Raw genomic sequence first — 12,993 nt, 5'->3', positions numbered from 1 at the left:
TTTAAACAGAGAAGGTTTCATATAGTATGCTTAGGTAAATATAATTGTTCAGTTGATTGAAAATAAAATCATATATTTTCCAGTTTCATTATTAAATATTTACTCACCAATTTTCAAATTTAGCACAACAATTCTTCCCATATAATTTCTGTGTTTAAAGAGTTGCTCGAGAGAGAATATTTGGAACAATCGCATATCACTTTCATCTTAATGACATAGATGACATTTTTTGACAGACTTGTTTTTCATTACACTGTAGCATTTGTAGATACCTGTAGTTTTAAAAAAAAAATCAGCAACCATGTTGAAGGGTCAAAGCCTCTAGTGTGAACAAAACTAAAATTTAAGTAAATCGGGAAGACCTGATCAGGTAATGCTAAGCTTGAATCCTGAAAGCCTGAAAATTGGAGGAGGAAAAAAAGACTGAGAAGTATGAAGTTCCACAGTTTTAAAGTCCTGGAAACAAATATTGTCTTAATTTAAATGTGGTGGAGATGTATTGGAACTTAGAAGAAGCAATATTCAGCACACTAACTTTTTTATTCGTTCCTGGGATGTGGGCGTCACTGGCAAGGCCAGCATTTATTGCCCATCTCTAATTGCCCTTGAGAAGGTGGTGGAGAGCCGCCTTCTTGAACCGCTGCAGTCCGTGTAGTTCAGGTACTCCTACAGTGCTGTTTGGGAGGGAGTTCCAGAATTTTGACCCAACGATGATAAAGGAACGGTGATATATTTCCAAGTCAGGATGGTGTATAACTTGGAGGGGAACTTGGAGGTGGTGGTGTTCCCAGGCACCTGCTGCCCTTGTCCTTCTAGGTGGTGGAGGTCGTGGGTTTGGGAGGAGCTGCCGAAGAAGCCTTGGCGAGTTGCTGCAGTGCATCTTGTAGATGGTGCACACTGTAGCCACGGTGCACTGGTGGTGGAGGGAGTGAATGTTTAAGGTGGTAGATGGGGTGCCGATCAAGCAAGTTGCTTTGTCCTGGATGGTGTCGAACTTCTTGAGTGTTGTTGGAGTTGCACTCATCCAGGCAAGTGGAGAGTATTCCATCACACTCCTGACTTGTGCCTTGTAGATTGTGGAAAGGCATTAGAGAGTCAGGAGGTGAGACACTCTGAATACCCAGCCTCTGGCCTGCTCTTGTAGCCACAGTATTTATGTGGCTGGTCCGTTTGAGTTTCTGGTCAATGGTGGCCCGCCAGGATGTTGATGGTAATGCTGTTGAATGTCAAGGGGTGGTGGTTAGACTCTCTCTTGTTGGAGATAGTCATTGCCTGGCACTTGTGTGGCATGAATGTTACTTGCCACATATCAGCCCAAGCCTGAATATTGACCAGGTCTTGCTGCATGCGGGCATGGACGGCTTCATTATCTGGGGAGTTGCAAATGGAACTGAACACTGTGCAATCATCAACGAACATCCCCACTTCCGACCTTATAATGGAGGGAAGGTCATTGATGAAACAGTTGAAGATGGTTGGGCCTAGGACACTACTCTGAGGAACTCCTGCAGCAATGTCCTGGGGCTGAGATGATTGATCTTCAACAACCACAACCATCTGCCTTTGTGCTAGGTATGGCTCCAGTCAGTGGAGAGTTTTCTCCCTGATTCCCATTGACTTCAATTTTACTAGGGCTCCTTAATGCCACACTCAGTCAAATGCTGCCTTGATATCAAGGACAGTCACTCTCACCTCACCTCTGGAATTCAGCTCTTTTTGTCCATGTTTGGACCAAAGCTGTAATGAGGTCTGGAGCCGAGTGGTCCTGGCGGAACCCACACTGCAGTAGACAGAGAGAAAGAGCATAAAAATTGTAAGAGAGAGGAAGGTGACAGGGTAACTGTGACAGAAAGACAAGAAAGGTTATGACAGTGAGAGATTGAGAAACTGAAAAGGTTTGTCAGACACTTGGTCAAAGACAATGCCTATCTAAGCAAATAATATGTACCATCCTTTAATATTTCATAATGTGCGATTGATAGTAGGAACAACACTCTGATACAGCCCTTTTTACAAAAAAAAAGATCGACTCTGCACTTTCTTGCTGGTGTTTTGAACAGCCAAGGCTGTTTCCAGTAGCAACAGTGATTGTTGTGTTTTCTAAAGCATAAAAGCAGAATCAGCAGTTTGTGTACTGATGAGTACTAACCCCTAACAATCTGGACATGCTCATCAGGTTATATAATTAGAATATCCTGTCAGATTTCTTTTAATTGCTTGCAAGCAAGAAAATCTACAACACTGAAAAGCATAATAAAAATTTAGGTTAGCACAACAATTTTACTGAAGATACTTTCTCTGAAAAGAGGGAGTTAGAATTTATGAAGTTTACTGTTTATGTGTCGAAAATTACTACGTACGATGATTGGAAGAGTTAATAAATGTATTTTTAAAATCATTTAGCATTAGCTAAAGATCAGTAACATTGAAACTAAAAGAAAAGGTTACATCTGCTCCAGTTTGAAATGGTTGAATTTAACAAGAAGTGCATAATATGGAACTTTATTTGGACTGCACCATGATTTGCAGCTACAGTAAATGCAATAGTCTGAGGTAATTTGAATTGAAATGTTTATTACATGATGGTGCCTATGGCTTTTGACATTCTCTTCTGAAAAACTAGGTCTGGTTTGAATGGTGCAGGCATGTGCAGTAAAGTTCTCTCCACTGATTCAGATCCAAGAGGGTTAAACCTAGTGAAGACATAAGACCACTCTTTAGCTTTTCATATATTCCTAGAATTATTTGATAGCTCTAATGTCAATACATTAGCGATCTGATGCTAATTACACCCCGCAAAAAAAAAAACACATTATATGGAACAATTTGCAACACTCTGCAGAGGCTTTTGGTTTTTATTGTATTAAGAATTACATTTAAATGTGTTTCTGTGTAATTGACTGTAGGTTCCAATTGTGTTGCAGTTATGTGTTAACCTGGTCACAGAGCAAATATTGTAATTGTTGAAATATTTGTTACTTTATTGGAAGACTTTTTATATTTATGTTAAACTGTTTTCTGCTTTTAGGATTTGAAACCTGGTAACTTGGCTATAAATAAAGATTGTGGGTTGAAGGTAATTGGAAAATATTTTGTTTTAATAAGTAAATATATTTTACTTTGCTGTCTAATATCTGTAAGAGTTTCATATTGAATTTCCTCCATATTTTTTTGAACTTTAAATTCCAATTAGTTTAATTGCAAAATGTAATATGGTTGTAGAGTGCAGAAACTTGTGTAACTTTTATCTGCGAATATAACTTTTTTTACATAGAATTAGATATAAATTATAACATGGAAACAGGCTATTTGGACCATTCAGTCCATGTTGGTGTTTATCCTCCACACAAGCAGCAGTCCTAATTCTATGTACCTGCTTTGTTCCCATATCCCATTATCCCCCTTTCCTTCAACCGATCTAATCTATTCTTAATTGTTGAGCTAGTTTCTGCTTCAATCACTAACTCTGCAAGTGCATTCCACAGTCTCAGAACCTTCTATGTAAAAAAAAAAAAAAAGTTTCTCCTGCTCTCTGTCCTAAATCTCTTACATTCATCTTATACCTCCTCATTCTTGGCCAACCACTGGGATTCTATCTACTCTGTCCCATCCTTTCAAAATTTTAAACACCTCTATCAAATCACTCAGTAATCTCCTCTGTTCCAATGAAAACAGCACCCATTTTTCAAGTCTTTCTTCATATTTGTATTTCCTCATACCAGGCAGCATCCAGGTGAATCTCCGCTGTACCTCTATTGCCTCAACATCCTTCCTGCATATCCGTACTCCATTACATCTTGATTTTTATATTCTCTACTTCTTGCCATAAAATCCAGTAATCTGTTAGCTTTTTTTATGACCTTATCCACTTGAGGTGCTGCTTTTAATGACTAGTGAACCTGAACCACCAAATCCCTCTGGTCTTCCACATCATTCAGCTTTGTCCATTCAAAGAATAATTATGACTTTTTATGTTTTTTACCAAAATGGACCACCTCACACTTACTGACACTGATTCCAACTTTTTTTGTCCATTCCACTTTCTTAACAATTTATCCTTGCAGCGTCCTTCAGTCCTCAGAATAATTTACTGTGCCTCCTGTTTAGTATTGTCTGCAAATTTAGACAACACGCCCTGTATCCAAATTACTGATGAGTATAGTGAACTGAAGCAGTGCAATCTTGGAAGAGAACCCTGTGAGACTCTGCGACCCACTCTGAGAAACTGCTCTTGACTCATTGGCCCCGATATTTACAGGGGGCGCAGGTGGGGGAGGGGTGGGCAAAGGATGCAGGGGAGCGCAGGGAACCCGGCAAGGCCTGGGATATGGAGGTCCTGTCGAATTTAATGACAAGACCTCATTATAATTTTTTTCTTCCATTTCCAGTAGAGCCCCCAAGGAAATTTGGGGCCAGTATCATCCGGCCTAATGGGAAACTGACCTGTCAGTCCCAGAATATCAATTTAATATATAAGGGCCTAGAAATTTGGTTGGTAGCGCCAGCGATTAGCGCCTAAAGAGCCTGAGAATTGGGGCGTTACCCAATTTTCGGGCGGGCGCAGTGAATATAGCGCCACCTCCCATCTTGAGTATCCTTTTAGTGCTGGCGCTAACACTTTGCGCGCACCCGCGGGCGCAGGCAGATCATGACGTCATTTCAGTGTGCAACGCCTTTTTGGCGCCCCGGACTGGATATTCGGTGGCGCCCGCAACCTTTCCGCCTGGCGCTATTAGTGACAGTTGGATGGAGCGTTCCCAGGCCCTTCTCGGACTCGGGGGGCGCTATTTAAAGGGGACAGCACTAGTATAAAAGCTGCAGCCATTTGGGCTGGCCATTCTGATCGTTGCTGGAGAGAGTTGCTGACCTTCTGTTGGACAGTAATTTTCTCATTGAGCCTTTGGAGGCACTGGCACTGGCAGCTTGAGGGCCCGGCTCCCGAGCTGGTGATGCAGCATCTGAAAGCAGGGAGGTGGAAGAGTGGCTTTAGCAAAAGGACAGCTTGGCAGCAAGGGATGCCAGATTGCGTCAAGGCTATGACATGGGTCCATAGTGAGAAAGCATGCTGGCGGGGGGAACACGTGGAAGGAGACAGTTGTAAAATGTGAGAACCTTCCCATCGCTGTCGACAATGGGGTCGGCAGCTGCAGTGGCTACAGGACCACTCAGACGTCCTCCAAGAATCTGGTGGACTCTCTCCTCGAGATCCGTGAGAGTGACCACTTGTGGAGGTCCTCCACCGGTGCGAAGCTGGTCTTTGCGAATCCTCGCCAGCTTGGACTGCAGGGGAAAGGAGGGTCATCTCATGCCCCCCATGGTGGAAGAGCCCTTGCATGATGCCCTGAGTGATCATCTCATGCCCCCCATGGTGCAAGAGCCCTTACATGATGCCTTGAGTCAAATATGCATGTGTGTGCCCAGAAAGGGCCATGGGTGCTTGCTGGCAGATGGCCAATGGGGCACAGCCCACCCTGTAGCCATAAAGTCAGGTGCAAATGAAGGGATGCAGAAGTTTGCAGAAACAACACTCACCCTCACGACCCGAGTGAGGTCGTTGAATTTCTTTCTGCATTGGACAGGGCTCCTGGTCACCATGCTGCTGGAGTTGACCCTCTGGCATACATCCCTCCAAGCTCGTCGATAGTCCTTCTGATTCGGCCTCCTGCCATTGTCTGGGTAGAGAACATCTCGCCGGCGCTCCACTGCGGCCACCAATTGCTCCAGAGCCTCATTGGTGAAGCGCTCTGCTCTCTGTCTCACCTTCTCCATCTGGTCCAAGTTTTTAGCGCCAGAGAAGGGCCTGCGCCGACTCTGAGGCCTGCAAGGCGCAGAGTGTGGATGCTGAAGCTGACTGACCCACCCCTTTAAGAGCTGGCCGGCGCCTGGAAGTCTCGTGGTCATTGGTAATTGAGAGCACCTGCGCTGCGCCCGTCCGCTCCGATATTGGGTTGCGCCGGAAGTTTAGCGCCTTAGGAGTCCCGTGTAATGCCTGAATTTGCGCCTCAATCACCTTTAGGGGCGATGCAACCCAATATCGCGCCAGGTGGCGATAAGTTGCGTCTGGCTATAAACTTTGCACTGCGCCAATTCTAACTCCCCAAGCGGGGCTATACCCAATTTCTAGGCCCCTAGGGACTTTTACAGAACACTGCACCCATCAGATTTTCTATCTTCAGAGGATTTGCAGTTAGTGAATTACCTCCAAATTTTTGACAAACTAAACTTATTGCTCTCATTACAGTCAAACAGGTGAAAAAAGATTATTGCTTCTTGTACTTAATACTGTAGTAGATTTCAACCTTTCTGCCAGGACATTTTGACAGGAGAGCAGATGTCAGTTTTTGAGGTGATGCTGTTCTGGGAGACATTAAAAGCCATAACTTGTGTAAGCAGGTAATGAAAAGTGGCTGGATCACACTGAGTTATGTTTGCTCCTTACACTGCATCAAAATCTGGATAAATTGAATGGTTTTGCTATGCCTATCAAAATTAAACTGCATATCAATATTTATGTTTACTGTCTTTGTCCATTGGGTTTGCAATGTTATGCTATCTGTAAATTTACACAAAAATGCAGTTGATGTTTGTGCAAGAAGCTCTGAACAGACTAAGTAAGATATTAAACAAAAAATGCATTAACATTTTAGGGTGTTCACTCCCAAGATAAAGTCACACCTCCCTCCAACTCCACTCATACTTTTCTCATCTCATCTCATCTCATCTCTCCTCTCCTGAAGGCAGTGACTCATGGTTCGGTACAGTTTCAAAGGAGCCGACAGCCCTCATTATCCAACTAGCCATTCCACCCACGAGCCCAAGCACACCATGTCATCTTTCTTATTGTTAAATCTCATCTGCTTCTCATCACAGACCTCTAACAGGAGGAATTGTTGGGCAGAAGGACTTCAGTTTTCAACAATACTTGTGTTTTATCATCTGTTCCCTAATGAGGGTATGGCATGTGTGCATTTATAGGTCTGCCTTTAGCTGTAGCCTAACTGCGAATACACTAGTATTTCCTACACATGTAGAGCTAAATATTTGGTTAGTTCTGCTGACCAGAAAAGTGAGAGGAGCTCCTTGCTGTGATTCTAAAAGCTCATTACTTTTTAATTATGTAAAGTGAAGCTTGTATAAACCAATGCAATGTGGTATACTACAGTTGATTATTGGTTTCATTTATATTTGTCATTTAAAAAAAAACCTTGAATGAACCAAAAAGTAATATTTCAAATTGGACCTGCATATTTGTCTGACACCGTAGATCATTGACTTTGGTCTTGCCAGACACACGGATTCTGAGATGACAGGGTATGTGGTCACACGGTGGTACCGTGCACCTGAGGTCATCCTGAACTGGATGCACTACACTCAGACTGGTGAGTCCCCATCATGTTTAATTACAGAAAGTTATTTATTTCCAGGTCAGAATATTCCTATCATAACATGAGTAAAACTGATTTTGTATAAATGTTTAAAGAACATTAATATAAGATGAGAACTAAAAATAGAAAATGCTGGAAATACACAGGAGGTCAGTCAACATCTGTAAACACAAAAGTCTGTGGGCTGAATTTTGCCAGCGCTCAGAGTGTGGGTTTGAAGGCAGGTCCGTTGTCAAAATCGAAATGTTTGACAGCGGGTTGTGAACCCGCTCCGAATCCGCCTCCATAAGTGTCAGGTCTGCGATTTCAGAACAGACCCGACACCAAGCGGCGAGGGAGGCATTTAAGATAGTTAAATGCTTGTTAACTACAATTTTGCCAGCCTATTTCTATTTTACCACTTTTTTTACGAGGTTTCCATCGCTCGGGGAATCACGTCAGGTAAGTAGGTTGGGTTCTCTATGTCTCCCTGTTGCTGTGAATAGGTGACCGCTGCAAAAGTGGTATGAAAGATACCATTTCACAGCTGGTCACTTTCCAATGTCAGAAGCTTGAGCTTTCAGGACCTTGAAGACACTTTTGATCTTTATGCAGTTTGGAATAAACTCTCTATCCACTGTCACCTCCTTGGAGCAAGCTCTCTCACCATTGACAGATCGCTTCTGTCATCTCAACTTCAGCTGCCATCTATTCCAGCAACATCGATGCCCTTGGAAAAATCTCACCTTGGTCCTCTGAAACCCTCCACGATTAGCCCAACATCACCAACAACATATACGTACTGTAGAAAATATAGGGACAGAGTGATCTGGAAGAATTTCGATCGCCTAGATGGGTCGGAGAGGAATTTCCCAGATTTTTTTCTCCCAAATTGGCCATTGGGTCTTTATCTGGTTTTTCGCTTCTCCCGGGAGATCACATGGGTTCGGGTGGATGCAGAGTGATAGTAGATTTGAGGTTAGGATCAGATCAGCCATGATCTTATTGAATGGTGGAGCAGGCTCGAGGGGCCGATTGGCCTACTCCTGCTCCTATTTCTTATGTTCTTATGTTAACAACACCAACACCAACATTCTCCACAATCACCTGATGCTGCACATGACACAGGGCATTAGTACCTGACAGCATTGCTGCCCGGGAGGCCAGGGATGGCATCACCATGGCCAGATTTACTTCACTTGATGCTGTACACCCTGGCTGCCACATGATGCACCAGGTTGACACCCGCACCAGCACCATAAAGCATCCCTATAATGTCCAAGCTATTTCTTTCACACTCATCACAATTGGGGGAGGGGGGAGTTATGTCTCAACATTTACTGGAACTCACCAAGACACTTTCAAAGGTGAGCACAGATCTGTCCAATAAGGTAAACTGTTGAAAACATAGATTTCAATGTTTGGCAACACATTAACAGAAACTTCAGATGAACATTTGCTAAACCACTCAAGTGCCTACCCTTGTATGTTGTTAGTTTGTATGCTTGTAGTAGGATGAGTGTGAGGTGTGGCTAGTGAAATGGGGAAGTGATAATGTAGATAGAGAGGGATGGGTGGAGGTGCAAGGTAAGTTGGTGTGAGTAAGGATGTGCAGGAGTAGGGTAGGGAAGGCAGAGTGATGGGGATGTGATGAGTGGCACAGCCTGGTCCTCCTGATGACATCCCTGTTTTTGCCTTCCTGTGTAATGTGCAAACAGGCTGCGTTGGTGTGCTGGGGTGGTCTCTTCCACCCATGGGAAGGGAAGAGAACCTCCCTGCGTCCTGTGACTCCCTCCATAAGCATATGGAGGGAGTCATGCGAGAGCTTGGGTGTAGCCGTCCACCTTTGTGCAGTGCTTGTCAGTGTTTGCAGCACCTCAATGCTGCAGAACACTGACAGAACAACTGTTAAAATGAATGTGGACATGGCCCCTTTAAGGAAGCCTGCTGATGACGCGTCATCAAATGATGTCATCAGACCCGCTTCCTTTTAATTGGCTGGGAAACGCGCCGGACGGGCTTTACAAGCCCAATCTACATAAAATCACTTGGAGAGAGTGGGCTGGTGCCGGGAGTGGGACCGAGACCTGCCACCCACCTCTCTCGCTGCGATCCTGCCTCATCTGGCGAAATCGCAGCCTGTGTCATAGTTTGGATGTAAAACCCTTCTGTTTACGGGCAGTGAGTGACCTGTATATTTTCAGTGTTTTTGGTTTCAGATTTCCAGCATTGGTAGATTTTGTTATTATGAAATGATGAGTTTTTATTTCTGTAATTAAATTAAGAAATATTGTTCTCCTTTATTACTGTATATATGGTGTTCTGTAATGCTATTAAAATGGTTTGAGATTGATGTAGCTGCTGACTGTGAGCAAAGTAGTTTGTTAGCAAAATGTAGCTAACCTAGTGAACACAAGATTAAATTTGAGGGAGGTTTTCAAGGGTCCTACCAATAAAAATGCTTTATGAGCCATAAGCAATAAATTGAGGTTCAATGGTTCAGTGCACACAGTAAGAAAAGTTATGAAATATTTCAGATTTTATGGCCCTCGATGTCTCAATGCTCACTTACTGGGATCCCTCCGTCATTTTACTGTAACCAATATTGGAAATATTGCCAGTTTGCATTACAGATGAAATGTCGTCTATCTTCATTTGACTCATCCTTTTGTCCCCTCGGCTATTTTATTCCATATCCTGTTTGATTCCTGGATAATGTTCTCTGCACTCATTGGGCTCCAAGACAGTAACAGTAATGTAATGCAGGCTTTAAAAACCTAGAACCAATAATAAATGGATTTTGTGAGTGCTTGAGGCAGATCCATTGCCCAAATCATGGATGCCAACATATTTTTATTCATTTATAAGGCTGACGGGCAGATAAAACAACAAAGTAACATACGAGTGATCTGCTGCAGCACCCTGCAGAGCACCTTGCTGTTTTAAAAAAAAAAAATAAATAAATAAAATAAATTGTTCTCCGGAAGTAAGTGACACTGGCGAGGCTGCATTTATTGCCCATGCCTAGTTGCCCTGAGAAGGTGGTGGTGGGCCGGCTCTTGTGGAATTTGTTTTAATAACTGAATGCAAGGTCATTCCCTGCCCCTCCAGAGGCAGCCAGTCTATAGAGGGCACTAATGGTGCCTAGAGCCCACTGTGAATATATAATTAAGGTTCCCTGAGGAAAATCTGCCGATGAAGAAAATTCATGCCTGAGTGTGGAAGCACATCACAGCTGAGCCAGATCTTGTTCACATCAGACAACCAGAAACTTAACTGGACCAGCCACAAATACTGTGGCAACAAGAGCAGGTCAGAGGTTAGGTATTCTGCGATGTATCTCACCTCCTGACACCCCAAAGCCTTTCCACCATCTACAAGGCACAAGTAAGGAGTGTGATGGAATACTCTCCACTTGCCTGGATGAGTGCAGCTCCAACAACACTCGAAGCTTGACACCGTCCAGGACAAAGCAGCCTGCTTGATTGGCACCCCATCCACCACCTTAAACATTCACTCCCTCCACCACCGGCGCACCGTGGCTGCAGTGTGTACCATCTACAAGATGCACTGCAGCAACTCGCCAAGGTTTCTTCGGCAGCACCTCCCAGAACCCGGGACCTCTTCCACCTAGAAGGACAAGGGCAGCAGGTGCATGGAAACACCACCGCATCCAAGTCACACACCATCCTAACTTAGAAGTATATCGCCAATTCTTCATCGTCACTGGGTCAAAATCCTGGAAAACTCTACCTAACAGCACTGTGGGAGTACCTTCACCACACGGACTGCAGTGGTTCAAGAAGGCAGCTCACCATCACCTTCTCAAGGGCAATTAGGGATGGGTAATAAATGCTGGCCTTGCCAGCGACGCCCACATCCCATAAATGGAAAAAAAAAATATATATATATTTCTTAAACCCTAACTTTGGTTGAAGTATCGGGACTCAACATGTGGTCCAAAATACAGTGCAATATTTTGTTTATCTTGTAACCTGAAGGAATGAGATAACCGCTTTTCCCCTTTTTTGTTTTCAATTTCAGTTGATATTTGGTCTGTTGGTTGTATTTTTGCTGAAATGATCAGTGGCAAGATACTGTTCAAAGGAAAAGACTGTATCCTTTTTCCAGCACTGGTCACGTACCTCGTGTACTTAGTGTAGGCTTCTACTTGTCTAGGCCTAACTTTATAATAAGTTGACTGAAGTAACAAACATGTGGCTTAAAGTGTAGTCAATTATTTGTTAATTTTGTAATCTGCAAGTGACACTGATATAGCTTCATATGACCTGGGTTGTGATCATCACCAATATTTGTAATATTTTATTAATAGAATTATCAACTTGGAAAGTGTCCCCAAATGGTTCAGTAAGTAATGGAACTGCCTAGTGTGTAATAGAGCCATACAGACCTAGAAGGTACCAGATTCAAATATCTGGTCTGTTGTGTATGTAACCTGTTCCACCTTAAGAGATGTACTACTTTCTCAGGCTGCTGTAGATGTAATACCGGGGGTGAACACACCGGTATATAAGCACTGTGCAGTAATCTTGTATTCAGTATAGTCCCTACCTCCAACCAGTAAAGACCTGTTTTTATTGTTACTCATTAGTCTGTGTCTTAATTAACTAAATAATTCACAGACTTAACACTGGCGACGAGTCAGGTTCTTACCCTGCGGCAGTTATTCCACGGCGGTTGAAGAGAGGTTTCAAACCACCCCACCCCACTGGAAGCGACAGGCATTAGGACCCTGAAGCCTCCATCAGCTTGTGAACCGGAGTAGAAGACAGGGCTGGGGAAGACAGAGGTACAGGGCGATAGCAATCGGCAGATAAGGGCCGGGCCGCTTTGAAGTGAGGGGCGCAGCCGGGCCATCGATCGCAACCACCGATAAGGGCCGCACTCGGGCTGAAAGGGCAGCGGCTGCAGAAATTGAAGGCGCGAGAGCCGCGGCGAAAAGCGCGGGCCATCGATCGCGATCGGGAGATAAGGGCTTTGGAGTGTGAGGCGCAGCCGGGCCATCGATCGCAAGCACTGATAAGGGCCGGGCCACTTTCAAGTGCGAGGCGCAGCCGGGCCATCGATCGCATCCGCTGATAAGGGCCGCACTCGGGCGATCGCGGCGAAGATAAGGGCCGCACTCGGGGGCTGAAGGGAGACGGCGTCGGGGGACGGGTGAAGACCGCCAAGCGCGGGAAAACCGCCATTTTGTGGGCGGAGGACGACGGCAAGAGCGGGAAGCCGCCATCTTTGATAACAAGTAAAGAAAAGAAAATCTGAGAAATTGCAAATCTACAATGCCTAAACACGGGAATATTAGCACCTTTGATAGTGACCTCGAAGATTGGGCCATATATGTTGAAAGAGTAAAAAAATTATTGTAAGGCCAATAAAATTCGTGACCAAGATAAAGCTCTAACATTATTAAATTTAATGGGTGCGAAGACATACGGGCAATTGAAACACCTGTTATCACCAGATGAACCGGCGGATAAGACGTTCGATGAGATTGTTACTGTCCTGAAAGATCATCTAAACCCCACGCCGCTGATGCTAGCGGAACGATTTAAATTTTATGACAGAAGGCAGCTACAGCATGAAAGCAATGCTGAATATTTGCTGGAAT

At 44.1% G+C, this 12,993-nt stretch overlaps 1 protein-coding gene across 1 annotated transcript in view; it reads left to right on the top strand.

The window, feature by feature from the left end:
• LOC147105218 (mitogen-activated protein kinase 14) overlaps positions 1 to 12,993 on the top strand; it is a 182,206-nt gene that overhangs the window by 124,183 nt on the left and 45,030 nt on the right. Inside the window, exons 6-8 of the mRNA XM_086011360.1 lie at positions 3,029 to 3,076; positions 7,265 to 7,379; positions 11,409 to 11,480. Coding sequence (XP_085867486.1) covers positions 3,029 to 3,076; positions 7,265 to 7,379; positions 11,409 to 11,480 — 235 coding nt within the window. The remainder of the gene's footprint in view (positions 1 to 3,028; positions 3,077 to 7,264; positions 7,380 to 11,408; positions 11,481 to 12,993) is intronic.

This window comes from Somniosus microcephalus, chromosome 18 (genome assembly GCF_052327205.1).
Source record: "Somniosus microcephalus isolate GS21.2 chromosome 18, FLI_Smic_1.0, whole genome shotgun sequence".
NCBI classification, from domain to species: Eukaryota; Metazoa; Chordata; class Chondrichthyes; order Squaliformes; family Somniosidae; genus Somniosus; species Somniosus microcephalus.
This window is presented reverse-complemented; position numbering and strand designations above follow the sequence as displayed.